This window comes from Scardinius erythrophthalmus (assembly GCF_964197995.2).
Source record: "Scardinius erythrophthalmus genome assembly, chromosome: 9".
Lineage (NCBI taxonomy): Eukaryota > Metazoa > Chordata > Actinopteri > Cypriniformes > Leuciscidae > Scardinius > Scardinius erythrophthalmus.
In genome coordinates this window covers 7,066,114-7,086,064 of record NC_138229.1, presented here as the reverse complement: position 1 = coordinate 7,086,064, position 19,951 = coordinate 7,066,114, and the positions used below count along the sequence as shown (strand labels likewise).

At 38.6% G+C, this 19,951-nt stretch overlaps 1 protein-coding gene across 1 annotated transcript; it reads right to left on the bottom strand.

Annotated features, from left to right (window-relative positions):
• Positions 1-295: 295 nt before the first annotated feature.
• On the bottom strand, positions 296-17,842 carry LOC308696478 (uncharacterized protein). Its single transcript, XM_081375227.1, has 3 exons — positions 17,483-17,842; positions 4,929-5,026; positions 296-4,805 (listed from the first exon to the last, which is right to left on the bottom strand). The coding sequence occupies exons 2-3, from the start codon at positions 5,020-5,022 to the stop codon at positions 1,114-1,116; spliced, it is 3,786 nt and encodes a 1,261-aa protein (XP_081231353.1). The 5' UTR covers positions 5,023-5,026; positions 17,483-17,842; the 3' UTR covers positions 296-1,113.
• Between the last annotated feature and the right edge of the window lie 2,109 nt (positions 17,843-19,951).

Genomic DNA, 19,951 nt, shown 5'->3' with positions numbered 1-19,951 from the left:
TTTTCGCTGCACCGCCCCCGGGAGCGCAAGTTCATTCCCTAGTTTACCGAAGTGCGTCTGTGGAGGGTAAAGTCCGCTGTGCGCGGGTGCAAAATAGGAATGATACATATGTCGGTGTACAAAGTCAATTGCGCTGGGTGCAAGATAGGGCCCATAATGTGTAATAGCAATAATTTAGGACATTGTTTACAAGTCGCAGTCCATGTTAAGGACCTGGATTTTGCAAAACAGGCTTCAGACTAATTTAAACTTCATAAAGGTTTAAAAAGTAAAATCATGAATTGACAATTAAGTTAAACAGTAAAGATCTTTTTATTAATTCACAGAGTTGAGAAAATTACTTTTTAAAAAACAATATTACTACTAATAAAAATAATTGTCATTCTAAAACCCATAAGTAGAATTAATTATAATACAATTGCTGATAACTTTTGAACAGTAGTAAATTGTCAGGGAATTGGGAATATTTCACATGCGCATTGCGGCAATACAGTATAAGCTCTACCATGAGAAAAATCCATATTTCTTCATTTCAAAATGTATGCCATACTAATACAACTTACTCATAATTTCTTGAAAACATAAAGGAAGTGCTTGAAATCATACATTGTTTTTATACTATTTCAAAATATTTTACAGTATCAAAATGTTTGCATGAATTCACAAGACTAAATACAAAAATGAATATTTTTTTTTTTCAGAAGCTTTTATCCAAAGTAGCTTAAAGAGCATTTAAGCTATAAAAAATAAAATAAATTAAAAATATATATAATTTCATGCATTCTCTGGAGCCATTATTACTGTGTTGCTAGCACTATGCTCTACCAGTTGAGCTACAGTACATGATTGTTGTGGATTCTTGAGAAATTTGACATTGCATCATTGTTGAAAACACAAATATTAAAAGCATAAAATAACTCTTAAATTCAGTATTCTTCATGTTAAATTATTATTGATTTATACCTGAAAGAAGCATTGATGTTTGTTAAGTAACATCTTGTTAAGCAAATTTGTTTAGGACATCTCCTGTCCCTCAAGGCAAGCACTTTCATCCTTTTGATCAGATGTTTTCTGTTTGCTCTGTGACACTGTTTTCTGGGCAACAGTTTGCATTCACTTCTCTCTCTCCTCCATAATGCGGCGCTCTGTTTCGAGCAAATTTTCTCCTTTAGCAATCTTTTCCAGAATAAGAGTTTCTTGTTTTATTTTCTCAAGTCCAACAACCCGATCCTCAAAGCCAGGACTTTTCTCTTCTTTCTCAGTTTTGATCAGGATTTCGAGATAATCGGATGTGTTGAAAGATTTTGGATTCAATGCAATTTCATCCAGTCTTCTTTGGCAATCAGAGGACAGTTTGATCAACTTCCTTAGTTTTTCCTCAATTACACTGAGTTCCTCTTCAAGTGCATCAAGTATTTGCTTAGAGTCCATAAACTTTCCTTTTGCCTTCATGAAGTTGTCTTTCAGCTCTTTAATAGTTTTTTTCTCTATTTTTGTTTCATATGTCCACATGAAACTTTCCTTAGAATGAGCAGAGTAAAGGCAGTTTTCAGGGCAGATAATGCAGTGTCCAGCTTCCATCACAGCACAAGTTTGCACAGAATCTTCTGCAGGGAGGAAACAATTGGAGTGACATGTGAAGAAGCAGGTGTTGCAATTCATGGTAAGACAGTTTATAGGGGTTCTGATTGCTTTCATCACCTCTACATCTTGCTCAAAATCCTCATTTTGCTTCATGCTGTCACTCTCATTTTCCAAACATTGTTTGAATTTTTTTCTCTCACTCATTTTAGAGAGACCTGCAGTTATTTGAGGGGTCAGACTTTTCATGGCTTTCTCAAGGCGCTCTCGCTCCTCCAAGACCTTTATAGTCATTGTCAGATCTTTACTTTCAATGGCCCCCAATGCCTTGAAAAAAGCCTTCATCTCTTTAAAGGTTTTGTCCCAGACAACCTCGGTTATTTTATCATCATCATCTTCATCATCATTATCATCTGAATCATTGCTAGAGTTTGTAGGCTCTTCCACTTTTTTGTCTGCATACACAGCTGAATTGTTGAACTTGAAATGGGTGGGTTGTCCCTTTTTATTCTTTTGACAGGGCAGATCTGCTGCTTTGATGGCTTCTAGAACTGGGATGTTTTTACTGTCTGCAAATGTCACCAAAATTATGATGTTCTCTGCAATATCTTTGCCAAAAATAGACAAAATTGAGTCAAAGATGTACTTCTGATTGGCACTCAGGCGGGCAAGAGAGGCCTGGACAACAAAGCAGACAGCATCAATGTGATCAATTCCCAAAGGGCTACAAAGAAAGCTTTTGACCTGCTCTGTAATCAGTTTATCATGTGCGATCCCTCTTGTATCCCCAAATCCGGGTGTATCTACGATTGTGAGGGAATAGGGAATTTGAAAGCCAGGCTGATTGTACAGCTCATAAGATGAGACATTATATGTCTGACTCTCAGCCTGTGAGCGATTGGTCACTTCATTGATTAGTTTGAAGCGATATGAATCCTGCCACTTTACGCCCAGTATGTAATTGACCATCACATTAACCAGCGTGGTTTTTCCTGCACCCGTTGATCCCAAAAGAAGGATAACTTTGTTTTTCACATCCTCAACCTTTCTTCCGAAGACATACTGATTAAAGCTAACAGTCTCTGACATTTTTGTGTGTAGTATCAGTGTATGTATTGATGGATTGCCCTTTTTTATTTGTGAAGATTGATTCAAGAACGACCCACTCCCATCTTTATTTGATTGTTTCTCCTTAAAACTGGCTGAAAACACAGTTTCAGGGCTGGAGAGACTCTCTCCAACATTTCCACAGTTTGCAAAAACTCTGATTGTGTAAATTGTGTCTTCTTTCAGTCCCTGAAGAGTGCACTCCCTGTTTGTAGATTTCACAGACTTCCATGGCTTTTCACTTTCCTGATCCTTCGTGGATTCTCTGGATTCCAACACATATCCAGTGACCAGAACATCTTCTCCCACAGATGTAGGAACATCCCAGACTACAGTTGCAGACTCTGATTCTACTCGTTTCACTATCGGTGCTCCAGGAGGAGCACATGGACGAGTCCTGAAGAATGATGTTGTGTCACTAGTCAGACTTAGTCCTGGACGACACACCGCCTTACAGTTGAAACGATATTCTTTATGTGGTTGTAACTGCTTGACTGTGACTTGATCAGAAACCCCATTAGTAAACACATCAGTCCATTCAGTGCTCTGCGCAGACTGATATGAAATACAGTACGAGTTCACACAACTAACACCGTGGACAGGAGGTTTGATTTGCAGATGTATGCAGTCATGCTCCGCACTCAAGAAGACTGGTTTTGGGGGTTTTGAGGGGAGCTCGTACTGTGAACTTATGAGATTCCCCCTTTCATAAACATGAATTGAAGAGGCAGTGATGAGTTCATCCGGGATTGATGCAATGCAGAATTCAATGTTCTTTCTTCCTTTATTGGCTTCTTTGAAATCTAGGAAGGACTGTATGTTTTCCCTGGTCAGTGTAGTTACATTTCCCGAGGAAAACCATTTTTCTGTCTTTTTTGAGGAGTCTTGATCATAACTCACTTGCTCTCCATTGTTACGCGATTGTTTTTTCAGGTAATTCTCCAGGTCTGAAAAGTACAATTCCTTTTCATTTAAGGAGGAAAGTGCAAAAGCTATCACATAGTTATTGGATGCTTTCAAGACAACCTTGTCCAAGTCATTGCTGGATGAAAGAACAGGGACTTCTTTCATGATTTCGAGGTAAGATCTAATGACAGTCATCTCTCGCTCTCGCTCATTGAGATACTTGTGTACCAGAGCACCCTGAAACGGGGATCTTTCTTTGTCATTAAGAGCATCAGCAAGCTCTTGTTCTTCTTTTCCTCCACCCCTTATGGATGGAAGAAGCCTGCAGAGATGTTTTTGAAAAACTATTTTGTACTCTGAACAGAGGTCCTTAAATTTTCTGATTTTAGTTTTGATTTCAGGGAATTGAATGGCAACATTGTCCCTCATCAGGTCTTGACATTGAATGTCACAATTATCCAGTTCATCCGTGATCCGTTGGGCATGTCTTACTAGGCTTACACTGATCTCCCTGACTAACTGAGCAGCTGTTGAATCTAGGTTTTTCAGAGGGTAAAGCCATACGGTCATTGGCACAGCATTCTCTCCATGTTCTCCCAACAGTTTTGGCAGCTCTGAGTACACCTTGATTGCATCTACATAGGAAACTGGATTGTTTTCCAGAGCAAAATCTCCATGAAAAGTGCAGCTGAATTTGTTCATTTTCTCTTTTTCCGATTCACTCATTTTCAAAGATGCTTCACCTTCAACTGATATTAAAGGTATATTTTTGATTGATGCATGCAGGTCTCCTTGTATCTCTTGATGATTTTCATTGGATGAAACTTCACGGTCAAAAATAAAGAACGCTTGAGCTCCATACAATAGAGCCGTAACAACATGTGTGGCCGAGCCCTCCTGAAATACATTGCAATGCTTAATGTTCCCTGCTCCAAGATGATCCATAGTTAACTGCTCAAAACGTGCCGTTGACCGATACTGTAAGGTGACTCGAGATTGATGTTTGGACTTCTTCTTGTCATTTAAATAGCCAGCTGAGCCTTTCACACTAACTAATCCACCCAGAAAGCTGGCTTCAAGAGATGCAGAAACATTCAAAGCTTCTACTTTGTCTTCACTTGAATCTGAGGCAATGATTTTGAAGTCAGTGTTTGGCTGTGGCCGTACATTGATATTCTTCTGCAGCATCTCAGCATCCCAAAGAGTTATTCCTTGGGAACATTTTATATGTTAATAATTAGTTATCCCAAAGGTAAAGCATAAAATCTAACAAAGTAATAAATTATACCATTTAGATTGTTTCCTCCCCAGTGTGTTCATGTGCTTTTTATTACCTGGAATGAGGACATCTCTTCGGCAGTCATAAAGCATTCCCAACTGAAATGGTCGGCCAAGACAAGCTAGTTCAATGGTTTCCGAGCCAGACATCTTTCTAGTGGAAAAGTCTTGGATTATAATTTTTTTGTACATGTTAAATAAAAAGATATATACAACATATGACTGAAAAAAATATTGCATTAGCAACATAACAGCATTCATTGAGCCATCTTCAAATATGGGTAAAATTATCTTGAGACAGTGCTGGTAAAAAGTTGCTGGCAGCTTTAATATATTAAGTGCTGTAACTAATGATATTTTTTTTTTCAGTCGATCAACTTATTTTTAATAACAAAGATAGAATAAAATATCTGTATTGTAATTATAAAATTAAATTAATTTTTTTTTTTATTAATTGTATCATGAAATAAGATTTTGGTGATCCAACGCCTATCCCAACCTGTTCACAATGTTTTTTGTTGCAAACATTTAATAGTATAATTTAACAATTATTTTTCCAGTTAATCTATTGTTTATTTTCTGAATATTTGATTAATCCTTTGGTCAGTTTACCAATAAATAATAACCATAACTAATCTATGTATGAACCTGAGGGTATCTGAGCAGTTTGGGAACAGTGCTGCTTACTGGTCGAGAAATCGGAAAAAAGGCTTCTATCATTATCACAGTTTAAAAATGTGCTCTAAAACACAACTTTTGGATTCCTTAGGTCCTACCATATTGTTTCTCAGGCATTGTTTTGCTGTAAAATTCTGCATTTTACCAACGCATTGGCTTTGCAAGACGATGCTCAGTAAGTGTTGTTTTGATGACGCTGAGAGGTTGATGAGAGGTTTACTGAGCAGTTTTATAACAGTGCCAGTTGGCTAGTTGTAATACACTTTTTTTAAATACTTCCACACATGCTAGCATGACAAAACTTAGTGTATTTATTAGTTGCCATATCAACACTATATAGAGAAAACATTGCGCCAAAATTCTGAAATCTTCGGAAAATATCATTGAACATTTATTTTGGCAAAAGTAAATTTCTTACTTGTGTTCATTTTTCATCTCTATTATTGGTGTTTATTTAAAATTAGACAAATCTGATATTATTTTAATCTTGAATATGTTATTTAACAGTTGATATGGTTCTTTAATGTTTTGCTAACTAGCAGAAGACACTAGCAAGGTTTAAATCCCAGTTGTGCAGGTGGGGCATGTTGTAACACTGTGTTACAATGCGCCTCTATTAGAACTATGCTATTCTATTCTATACTTTTAATTCTATTGAGAAAACATGAGAAAAGGTGAATAAAGACAGAGTCAATGTTCAGAAATTATTAATTATTATTATGTTTTGAACTATCTTGTATAGCTGTGTTTTCCAGTGTGGTCGTTGTCAAACTCAAAAATTATTTTATTTTTAATATGAAAAAAAAGGCATTATTTTATATAAAAAAGTTAATAATTGTATTTTATTGAGAAAATATTTTAATTTGTCTTTTGTATTTTTTTTTATTAGATCAGATAGCATTTTAAGCTGTCATATGGTAATGTTACAATGTACCCCACCTATTGGACTTGTTGTCACATTTCATTTCCATTCTTTCGGGGTATATCAAGAAAAAAGTATACACTGATAAAACAAAACCACATAATTGTACTAGACATGTGGGAAATTAATGTGGGGAAAAATAAACACTCTGAACCCTACGTAAAGATTTATACAAACTGAGAAAGTCAAAAAGTGTTGGGTTGTGCCCGGCTCTAAAAATCGACAGTGACGGGTAACGCTGTCAAATCCCTAGCCACTTTGGCGTGTTACTTATTATGTTTACTCACTTCGCTGGGCAAGTTTGTGTAATTCGTGTAGTGCAAATACTCATCTCGTGAGTCATCGTGATTAAATACAGTGTATTGCGCAGAATCTGCACATATCTGGCCTTCTTGAACACACACGTCACTCACGGCGCGCTCGTTCAGGGGTGTGTTTCCCAAAAGCATTGTTAGCCAACTATGTTCCAAAGTTCCGTCGTTATCAGCATAGGTCAACGAGTGTTTCCCGAAACCATCGATCCAACAAACATTTGCAAACAGCATTGCAAAGTTGTGTTGTGTGTTTGGAACGACAGCTCTCGACCTTTGGTTAGAAGCATAGTTTCTAGTTTGCATGACATGTGAACTCTATAAATCCTTATCTTAAGCAAAATAAGCAAGCTGACATTCAGTACAACCTGTTTCTTATTTAGAATACATACTAATGTCATTTACGTCTTTTCAGTTTGTGAAGAGATTTACAGCACCGTTTTTTGAAGACAGCGCGTGTGCGAACATGAGCATGCTCTAGGCTACTATATAAGAACGAGCCTATGATTGAATCTGGAAATAAAGCAAAATAACGGAGAAAAATGTGAAATAGTCCTCAGATGCCATGTCTGTAATTTATATCAAAACATCTAGAGTTTATTCAACCTCAAACAGTTTCATTAAAAGAAGTTAAGGCCCGTTCACACCAAGCACGATAACTATAAAGATAACGATAAAGATAACTATATGCGTCCACTCCAACGACCGATAACGGTCTTTTTACTCTAAGCACGCGCGCGCCCGGATGATCCAGGGGTGCGTTTCCCATACAACTAAATAGCTTGCTGCTTAACTACCATATAGTACGACGCATCGTTGGAGAAATCAACTAGCTAATCACGACTGTTTCCCGAAACCGTATGTCGCAAAGTATCGTTCAACCACGTTGGTTTATGACGTCTCGCACGTGGTGGGCTAATAACTTATTTTAATTAATCTGTTTGAGATCGAATTAACGCTAGATTTTGTCATATAAGTTACAGACATGGCATCTGAAGACCATTTCTAATTTTTCTCAGTTATTTTGCTTTATTACCAGACTCAATATTTGGCTCGTTCTTACATAGTAGAGCACGTTCGCACATGCGCAGTCTTCAAAAACGGTGCTTTAAATCTCTTGATAAACTAAAAGACGTAAAATAACATTTGTATGTATTCTAAATAAATAACACGGGTTGTACTGAATGTCAGCTTGCTTATTTTGCTAAAGATAAGGATTTATTCAGTCTACATCTCATGTGAACTAGAAACGATGCTTCTAACGACAGCTCGCGAGCTGTCGTTCTAACCACACAACTTTGCGATGCTGTTTGCGAACGTTTTTTGGAACGATGGTTTCGGGAAACACCAAATCCTTGAACTATGCTGATAACGACGGAACTTGCGACCATAGTTGGCTAACGATGCTTTCGGGAAACACAACCCTGAAAGTGATCCCAACGATATCGTTCCTCGTATCTTTATCGTTATAGTTGTGGTGTGAACTCTGTTATTCTTTAATATGGACAACGATTTTTAGGGCCCAAGCCCTGAAAGGGCGGAGGCCCTATTGTTTTCGTAAGGATTATTTTTTTTTTTTTTCTTCATTATTTTTTTTTTTGCCTTTTTGCCACTTTTGGGGCCCTTAACATGCTCAAAAACTCTTGAAATTTTGCACACACGTCAGAACCCGCGGCCATCAGGGCCGGGCTGAAGCTGGTACCGGGGCGTGGCAGGGGGGCTCGACAGCGCCCCCTGGAATGGGGTCCGAAAACTTGGTCCATAAATCAAACACGCTTGCATGTAATAATATGAAACTCAGTACACATATAGATCTCATCGGGCCGAACAACTTTCGTGCTCTAAGTTTTACAAAAGCCCAACAGGAAGTCGGTTATTATACGTTGTTTGGAAAACGCATACAATGGAATGTGAAATACTCCTCCTAGGGATTTCATCCGATCGCCACCAAACTCGGTGAGAATAAAGTCAAGACATTGAGGATGAATTCTTGCGAACGGATTTTTGATATCTCAAACGGTTTGGCCGTGGCGAGGAAACAAATTTATGGCGAATAATGGGACACAGGAAGTGTGTTATAACTTCTGCATACATTAACTGATCTTGATGAAACTTCAGCAGTGTGTTTGTTGTAAGAGGCCGATCACATGGATGTGACTATTGTGAGTCAAAGTTATAGCGCCACCAACTTGCAGCAGGAAGTGTGTCACTTTCAAAATTCTTTGAATTCACCCTCTTAATTTTACCCGATTTGCTTCAAACTTTATGTGTATAATGTAGACACACGGCAGATGTAGACCTGTGAAAGAATTATTGATATCTTAGATACTGTTGCCGTGGCAACGCATCAAACTTTAATATTCTTTTCGGATGCGTTTGAGACTCTTAGCATGCTTGAAATTGGATGAAACTCGACAGATACATCACATTTATTAGCCAGTAGACATGTGAAAAGTTTCAGAAACGGGCGTGGCAGGGGGGCTCAACAGCGCCCCCTTGAACGGGGTCTGAAAACTTGGTCCATATATCAAACACGCTTGCATGAATTAATATGAAACTCGGTACACATATAGATCTCATCGGGCCGAACAACTTTCCCTCTGTCAAGTTTCACGCCAGCCCAACAGGAAGTCGGCTATTATGGGTTGTTTGGAAAACGCTTGCTGTGGAATGTGAACTACTCCTCCTAGAAAATTCATCCCATCCCCACCAAACTCGGTGTGCATGAAGTCAAGACATTGAGGATGCTAAATTGCGGACGGATTTTTGATATCTCAAACGGTTTGGCCGTGGCAAGGAAACGAATTTATGGCGAATAAGGGACACAGGAAGTGTGTTATAACTTCAGCATACATTATCTGATCTTGATGAAACTTCAGCAGTGTGTTCGTTGTAAGAGGCCGAACACAAGGATGTGACTATTGTGAGTCAAAGTTATAGCGCCACCAACTGGCAGCAGGAAGTGTGTCACTTTCAAAATGCTTTGAAATCACCCTCTTATTTTTACCCGATTTGCTTCAAACTTTATGTGTATAATGTAAACACACGGCAGATGTAGACCTGTGAAAGGATTTTTGATATCTTTAATACTGTTGTCGTGGCAACGCATCAAACTTTAATATTGTTTTTTGATGCTTTTGAGACTCTTAACATACTTGAAATTGAATGAAACTCGACAGACACATCACACTTATTAGCCCGTAGACTTGTGCAAAGTTTCAGAAACGGGCGTGGTGAGGGGCTCAGTAGCGCCACCTTTAGTCATAAATGGGGGGGGGTTAGTTTTATCAACAGCAACAAAACTTGGTATGTGTATTGTTCTCATCAAGACGGACAACTTTCTAATTTACATTAACGATCTCTGACCAACAGGAAAAGAGATATTTTGGTTTGAATGTGGATTTTCTGAAGAATTTTCTCTCCCTCTCTCTGTGTCTCTGTGTGTGTGAGGGGAGGGGGGGATTTGACTATTGCTTTTATATTGTTAATCAAGGTTTCAGGGGCTTTTGGGGTCCTTAACGTGCTCAAAAACTCTTGAAACTTTACACACAGGTCAGAACCCACGGCCATCAGTGCCGGGCTGAAGCTGGTACCCGGGCGTGGCAGGGGGCTCAACAGCGCCCCCTTGAACACGGTCTGAAAACTTGGTCCATATGTCAAACACACTTGCATGAATTAATATGAAACTCGGTACACATATAGATCTCATCGGGCCGAACAACTTCCGCAGTCTAAGTTATTAGCTCCGCCCAACAGGAAGTCAGCTATTATGGGTTGTTTGGAAAACGCTTGCTGTGGAATGTGAACTACTCCTCCTAGAGAATTCATCCAATCGCCACCAAACTCGGTGTGCATGAAGTCAAGACATTGAGGATGCTAAATTGCGGACGGATTTTTGATATCTCGAACGGTTTGGCCGTGGCGAGGAAACAAATTTATGGCGAGAAAAGAGAAACACGAAGTGTTATAACTTCTGCATACATTAACTGATCTTGATGAAACTTCAGCAGTGTGTTCATGGTAAGAGGCCGGTCAGATGGATGTAACTATTGTGAGTCAAAGTTATAGCGCCACCAACTGGTAGCAGGAAGTGTGTCACTTTCAAAATGCTTTTATCAAAAGTGGGGGGGTTACTTTTACCCACAGTTACAAAAATCAGTACGCATATTGGTCTCATCGAGCCGGACAACTTTCTAATTTACAGTCATTAGCTCCGAGCAACAGGAAGTCAGATATTTTGGTTTGAATGTGGATTTTTTGGATATGTCAGACTCTGAGTTTTTAGTTACTCCTCCTAAGTGGTTTATTTTATTCACACCAAACTTTTTCAACATGATAAAAAATACATTCAAGATTATATATATATATATATATATATATATATAAATATAGCTGCGAGCAGCGATGAAGGGCCAAAGCCGGCGGCACCGCCACCCCGGTGCCTTTAGGTAACTAAAGGCATCGGGGTTGCGGTGCCACCGGCTTGGGCCCGTAATCGCTGCTCGCAGCTATATTTATTATTATTATTATTATTTTTTTCTACTTCTCTGGCACTTTTGGGGCCCTTAACATGCTCAAAAACTCTTGAAATTTTGCACACACGTCAGAACCTGCGGCCATCAGGGCCGCACTAAAGCTGGTACCCGGGCGTGGCACGGGGGCTCGACAGCGCCCCCTGGAATTATGTCGGAAAAATTGGTCCATAAATCAAACACGCTTGCATGTAATAATATGAAACTCAGTACACATATAGATCTCATCGGGCCGAACAACTTTCGTGCTCTAAGTTTTACACCAGCCCAACAGGAAGTCGGTTATTATACGTTGTTTGGAAAATGCATACAATGGAATGTGAAATACTCCTCCTAGGGAATTCATCCGATCGCCACCAAACTAGGTGTGAATGAAGTCAAGACATTGAGGATGCTAAATTGCGAACGGATTTTTGATATCTCGAACGGTTTGGCCATGGCGAGGAAACGAATTTATGGCGAATAATGGGACACAGGAAGTGTGTTATAACTTCTGCATACATTAACTGATCTTGATGAAACTTCAGCAGTGTGTTCGTTGTAAGAGGCCGATCACACTGATGTGACTATTGTGAGTCTAAGTTATAGCGCCACCAACTGGCAGCAGGAAGTGTGTCACTTTCAAAATAATTTGAAATCACCCTCTTATTTTTACCCGATTTGCTTCAAACTTTATGTGTATAATGTAGACACACTGCAGATGTAGACCTGCGAAAGGATGATTGATATCTTAGATACTGTTGCCGTGGCAACGCTTCAAAATTTAATATTCTTTTTTGATGCTTTTGAGACTCTTAGCATGCTTGAAATTGGATGAAACTCGATAGAAACATAACACTTATTAGCCAGTAGACATGTGAAAAGTTTCAGAAAGGGGTGTGGCAGGGGGGATCAACAGCGCCCCCTTGAACGGGGTTTGAAAACTTGGTCCATATATCAAACACGCTTGCATGAAATAATATGAAACTCGGTACACATATAGATCTCATCGGGCCGAACAACTTTCCCTCTGTCAAGTTTCACGCCAGCCCAACAGGAAGTCGGCTATTATGGGTTGTTTGGAAAACGCTTGCTGTGGAATGTGAAGTACTCCTCCTAGAAAATTCACCGTGTCCCCTCCAAACTCGGTGTGCATGTAGTCAAGACTTTGAGGATGCTAAATTGCGGACGGATTTTTGATATCTCGAACGGTAAGGCCGTGGCGAGGAATCGAATTTATGGCGAGAAAAGAGAAACACGGAAGTGGAATAACTTCTGCATACATTAACTGATCTTGATGAAACTTCAGCAGTGTGTTCGTGGTAAGAGGCCGATCAGATGGATGTAGCTATTGTGAGTCAAAGTTATAGCGCCACCAACTGGCAGCAGGAAGTGTGTCACTTTCAACATGCTTTTGAAAAAAGTGGGGGGGTTAGTTTTAACTACAGTAAAGAAAAAATAGTTTGTATATTGTTCTCATCAAGCCGGACAACTTTCTAATTTATATTCAATAGCTCTGGCCATCAGGCAGTCAGATATTTTGGTCTGAATGTGAATTTTTTTTGCAAAATCAGCCTCTGAATTTTTAGCCACTCCTCTTAAACTATTTATTTTATTCGTACCAAACTTTTTCAACATGATGAAACTACATTAAATATGCTAAATTGTGAATGGATAATAAATATCTCAAACGGTTTTGCAATGGCGAGGGATTAAATAATGTCCAAAAAGGAAACACTAAAAATCTTCTAAAAATGTAATTACCATTTATTTCTATATAAAAGTATACAAATATCACAACTAAACCCATTTTATTCTGTTTTTGCAATTCAAGAAGAATGAAAAAGTTAAAACAGGCTATTTAGTGCTATTTGGTTCAACAAAAAAGCAAACATAGGGCTATACTGCCCTCTTGTGTCCAAAAGGACATCAGAATAGTATATAAAACTTTTTACCAGGTAGGCCAATATTGTATTTAAATATACATTTATTAGGTATGTGTCTGAGGATATTTTCCCACCGGTTAATCGACGTGTGACACGAGTGGGTGCTTTTAAATCGCTAATATAATAGTGTATGAAAAATAATGATAATGTTGCACACACAAATCACACACATGTGGGAAAGAATGATGCTCTTAAACAACACTAAACCGCCATTAGGTGTCGCCAGGCATCCATCTTAATAAGCGAGTCATTGATTCATTCGTTCAAACGATTTGTTCGAATGAGTCGATCATGATTAAGACAGATGTTTATGGATTGATCATTCAATCTTTGAGTCAACCGATTCGTTAAAAATGCTGAATCGTTCAGTTATGAGAAAACACGTGATGCGTGATGGTTCTGCCGTGATCTTTGTTTAACTATTTTCGCTGCTGAAACAGAACAAAAACAGTCAACATTGCATCTAAAATGTAAGTGACTTAATTGTAACTGTTTATTAACCTGTTGTATGAAATCTAGGGGTGGGAGAAAAAATTTATTCTTAGATGCATCGCGATGCGGACGTGGACGATTCTGAATCGATTCACAAATGTCAAAAAATCGATTCTCTAAAAAATATTTTTCTAATAACGTAATTTTGATGGAAGGCAAAAGGCGGAACTCTAAGCGGACGTGCGTGCAGTCTGTGGCGCGCACATAACAGAGAAGTTTCTTCTGCTCACCAAGGCTGCATTTATTTGATTAAAAATACAAACAAAAACAGTAATATTGTAAAATATTATTCCAATTTAAAACAGCTGCTTTCTATTTGAATATATTTTAAACTGTTATTTATTCCTGTGATCAAAGCTGAGTTTTTAGCATCATTACTCCAGTCGTCACTGTCACATGATCCTTCAGAAATTATTCTATTATGATGATTGATACTCAAGAAACGTTCATTATTATTTTAAATGTCGAAAACAGTTGTGTACAGTCTTTGATGAATAGAAAGTTCAAAAGAACAGCATTTATCTGAAATCTAAAGCTTTTGTAACATTAAACACTACCGCTCAAAAGTTTTGGGTTAGTAATAATTAAAATTTTATTTTTTGGGGAAATAAATAAAATAAATCAGTACTTTTATTTATGAAGGATGAGTTAAACTGATCAACAGTTACAGTAAAGACATTTATAATGTTAAAAATATATATATTTGAAATATATGCTGTTCTTTTGAACTTTACATTCATCAAAGCATTTTGAAAAAAAAAAATCTGTACACAACTGTTTTCAACATTGAAAATAATAATGAATATTTATTGAGCATCAATCATCATATTAGTATGATTTCTGAAGGATCATGTGACACTGAAGACTGGAGTAATGATGCTGAAAACTCAACTTTGATCACAGAAATGAATTACTATGTAAAATATTTAAAAATTGAAAACAGCTGTTTTAAATTGGAATTATATTTCACAATATTACTGTTTTTGTTTGTATTTTTAATCAATAAATGCAGCCTTGGTGAGCAGAAGAGACTTCTCCTAAAAACATTAAAAATCTTACTGACCCCAAACCTTTGAACAATAATATATATATATATACACACATATATATGTATGTGTGTGTATGTATGTATGTATATATATATATATATATATATATATATATATATATATATATATATATATATATATATATATATATATATATATATATAATATAGCTGCGAGCAGCGATGGAGGGCCAAAGCCGGCGGTACCGCCACCCCGGTGCCTTTAGGTAACTAAAGGCACCGGGGTTGCGGTGCCACCGGCTTGGGCCCGTAATCGCTGCTCGCAGCTATATTTATTATTTTTTTTTTTTTTTTTTTATTCATTATTTTTTTTTTTGCCTTTTTGCCACTTTTGGGGCCCTTAACATGCTCAAAAACTCTTGAAACTTTGCACACGGGTCAGAACCCGCGGCCATCAGGGCCGGACTGAAGCTGGTACCTGGGCGTGGCAGGGGGGCTCGACAGCGCCCCCTGGAATGGGGTCCAAAATCTTGGTCCATATATCAAACAAGCTTGCATGTAATAATATGAAACTCAGTACACATATAGATCTCATCGGGCCGCACAACTTTCGTGTTCTGAGTTTTACAAAAGCCCAACAGGAAGTCGGTTATTATACGTTGTTTGGAAAACGCATACAATGGAATGTGAAATACTCCTCCTAGGGAATTCATCCGATCGCCGCAAAACTCGGTGAGAATGAAGTCAAGACATTGAGGATGAATTCTTGCGAACAGATTTTTGATATCTCGAACGGTTTGGCCGTGGCAAGGAAACAAATTTATGGCGAATAATTTGACACAGGAAGTGTGTTATAACTTCTGCATACATTATCTGATCTTGCTGAAACTTCAGCAGTGTGTTCGTTGTAAGAGGCCGATCACATGGATTTGACCTTTGTGAGTCAAAGTTATAGCGCCACCAACTGGCAACAGGAAGTGTGTCACTTTCAAAATGCTTTGAAATCACTCTCTTATTTTTACCCGATTTGCTTCAAACTTTATGTGTATAATGTAGACACACGGCAGATGTAGATCTGTGAAAGGATTATTGATATCCTAGATACTGTTGCCGTGGCAACGCATCAAACTTTAATATTCTTTTCGGATGCGTTTGAGACTCTTAGCATGCTTGAAATTGGATGAAACTCGACAGATACATCACATTTATTAGCCAGTAGACATGTGCAAAGTTTCAGAAACGGGCGTGGCAGGGGGACTCAACAGCGCCCCCTTGAACGGGGTCTGAAAACTTGGTCCATATATCAAACACGCTTGCATGAATTAATATGAAACTCGGTACACATATAGATCTCATCGGGCCGAACAACTTTCCCTCTGTCAAGTTTCACGCCAGCCCAACAGGAAGTCGGCTAATATGGGTTGTTTGGAAAACGCTTGCTGTGGAATGTGAAATACTCCTCCTAGAAAATTCATCCCATCCCCACCAAACTCGGTGTGCATGAAGTCAAGACATTGAGGATGCTAAATTGCGGACGGATTTTTGATATCTCGAACGGTTTGGCCGTGGCGAGGAAACAAATTTATGGCGAGAAAAGAGAGACACGAAGTTTTATAACTTCTGCACACATTAACTGATCTTGATGAAACTTCAGCAGAGTGTTTGTGGTAAGAGGCCGGTCAGATGGATGCAACTATTGTGAGTCAAAGTTATAGCGCCACCAACTGGCAACAAGAACTGTGTCACTTTCAAAATGCTTTTGGCAAAATGGGGGGGGGGTTACTTTTACCCACAGTTACAAAAATCAGTATATATATTGGTCTCATCGAGCCGGACAAGTTTCTAATTTACAGTCATTAGCTCTGACCAACAGGAAGTCAGATATTTTGGTTTGAATGTGGATTTATTTGCAAAATCGGCCTCTGAATTTTATATATATATATATATATATTTTAAAGTGACAAGACAGAGAATATTACTTGTCCGATATATATATATATATATATATATATATATATATATATATATATATATATATATATATATATTACATTTATATATATAAATATAAATATATATATATATATATATATAAATATAGCTGCGAGCAGCGATGGAGGGCCCAAGCTGGTGACACCGCCACGACGGTGCCCTGACGATGCACCAGGGTGGCGGTGCCACCGGCTTGGGCCCGCAATCGCTGCTCGCAGCTATATTTAAAATTATATCTTTATCGTTATCTTTATAGTTATCGTCCTTGGTGTGAACGGGCCTTTTATACTCCAACACCTGCGTGACATCATTAACAAACGTGGTTGAACGACCACTTTGCGACAATATGGTTTCGGGAAACAGTCGTGACTTGTGACTAGCTAGATTATTTCTTCAACGATATATCGTACTATGGTAGTGAAGCAGCGAGTTACGTCATTACAGGAAACGCACCCCAGTTGAATTGAAGCAATAGTGAAGATTAAAAAGCATTTGGTTAACAGAAAATACATTGTTATTTTCCAAAATCCTACATATTTTTTATGTTCTTTGTAGCCTACTGTATTGACCTGTCCACCTAAAACACATTTTGGGAGAAAAGGGTGAGGATGAAAGAGATGGCTGGATAACAGGTTTTTGATTGAATAATAAATCCAAATTGTATATATTGTTGTATTTCTATACCGCTGTAACCTCCAAATCATTCTAACACATTACCATAATCTGCTGCAATCAAATATTGCCCTTACCTGTAGATTAAAGATGTCGGATGTTGATTCAGGGTCCTCGGCGGTGCCTCTAACCAGCTCAGTCTTGGATTCTAATGTACTGGGTGTTTGCCAATATTAATATTTCATTATGAAAATTATGAAATATTAATAGGGAAAAAATGCTCTGAGACTTGTTTAAAAAGGTTTACGAATCACTCAGAATCACTCAGAATAATTCAAAGACAAAAATTCCAAAGGCAAAAATAGCAAACTTGTTATAAGTCTTCACCCGATTTGTGGCCCCGAGAAAAAACACACACAAAGCTTTTTATACTATCCTCGTTATAGGCCGCCTTTAAAGGGTCATGAAACCCCCCTCTTTCAGGTCAAGTCTAGCTCACAATCTTTTTGAAAAATGCAACTTAAATGGACGTGGATGGCTGTGATAAGAAGGGAGGGGATTGGGTGTGGTATGGCACAGCAGAGGAGAGGAGGGAGAGGAGGGGGAGGAGGGGGAGGAGGGGGAGGGGAGGGGGTAAATGTCATCGCCACTGGCTCATGCATATCGACTGTCACTAAAAATCAGTGGTAAAACATGAGGAAATGCTATTTTTTTATAGCTGGCAAAGCTAAAGTCTAATGAAATACACTGACACCTTATTTTTGTCCTTTCAGAAGTAACTGAATGCACTGCTACATATATATTAGCCTACAGTAATCATAATTGAATTTAAAACATATAACTGTACATGTATGTATAATTATGTCATTATAAAATATATATTTGTTTATATACAAACTATAAATGCATATATTTGAAAATAATACATTTTCCGCTTAAAACAAAAAAAAACTTTCCGTACACAGCCTAGATCTATTACGCGACCCCTAAACCCACATAATAAACATGCACAGTGACAAATTTGCACACATTAAGCATACGATACAATTGAGGTATTATCGAAATATCTAAAAGATGTTCACAGTTTCTTTCAAAAATGCATATGGCCTCAACAACATTCAAAGCATTCAAGCATTGTGAAACCACACACACTCACACTCATAACACTTGTAACAATGACCCTAAATGTTTTCGTAACATTCTTTACATTGTTCTATAGGTTTTCTCATCTTATCCCATTTATGCATAAGAACCAAAATTCCTAATAGAATTACATTTTCACTAGATACAATAATACCCCAAATAAAAACACTTAGGGCCATTGTTACAAGTGTTATGTGTGTGGGTGTGTGTGTGTGATTTCACAGTGCTTAGGTTGTTGAGGTCATATGCATTTTTGAAAGAAACTGTGAACATCTTTTGCTTCAGACAGAGAAAGCACGGGTTTGAGGTCTCAACAACTCTGAGGGGAAAAATGTACCAAATAAGCTATTATGTATCTGCTGCATAAAATAGGTGTGAAAAAGAAAATAGATATTTGAATATGTGCTTTTTGCAAGCGCATGGTAAGTAAGGACTAGGTAAAGTCCAAAGTTTTACCTTATAAGGGAAAGGCTGTACTATAATGACAGCCTATAGCTTAAAGGCGGCCTATAAGGAGGATATCTGCTACCCGACCCGAGCCCATACGGGTCCCGAAAAACTCATGGGTTTTGGGTCGGGTTTAATGTTTACTGAATAGCCTCAGGTCAGGTTGGTGTTTTTTAACTAAGAAAAACTTACTCGGTTACTAACGTAACCTCGGTTCTCTTTAGAAGAAGGAACGAGTATTGCGTAAGTTGCTTACGCTACAGGTAAAGTCATCTTTTCTCGAGATATTGAAGCCAAAAATTATCCTTAATTTTGTATTTATTGTCAACGCGTTGCAGCAGCTAGCAGACCTAGAGCGGGCTTACTAGCGCAGACAAACGCATGTGAACGTGACGTGAAAATTGGCCCGAAGCCCGGCCCTAGGGGCGTAAAAAAGTCGGGGCCCATCGGGCTCGGGCTGAAATGCAGGGCTTTACAATGGGGGCGCTTCACACCCCCACGCGTCATAGCCCGCCAGAATGGGTGTGGCTTAGCGTATATAAGGACGGGCTCAGGGGCTGCTTACCTGGTTTTCATCGACTGAAGCAATACCAGCTCGAGGCGGGCACGGCAGGTTACGCAATACTCGTTCCCTCTTCTAGAGAGAACCGAGGTTATGTTAGTAACCCAGTACGTTCTCTTACGAGAGGTTCTCTCGTATTGCGTAAGTTGCTTACGCTACGGGATAACCCTTGTAAACGCCGTGCGCGCCAGCATCAACCACATATAGTCCCAAGGGCACACCCGGGGGACACAGATTAGTGGGAATAAGACGGCCAACCTGGGTGGGCCAGTACATGTACATAAGCAAACAGTATCATGTGGCAAGGAATACAGAGTGGCACAGCCGGTCCATACTGACACGTGGATATCTATCCTCACAGTGTAGTTTTGCCAGGGGAGCTATGATTAGCGTGAGAGTAGCCTGCGCGTGAACGAACCTGAGCAGAACATACTTGGCATGGAATCAGTCTCAT

Coding starts and splice junctions, on each gene's coding strand:
- LOC308696478 (XM_081375227.1), bottom strand. CDS start 5,022: ATGTCTGGCTCGGAAACCATTGAACTAGCTTGTCTTGGCCGACCATTT. Junction 4,806..4,928: donor AAGAGATGTCCTCATTCCAG/GTAATAAAAAGC, acceptor AATGTTCCCAAG/GAATAACTCTTTGGGATGCT.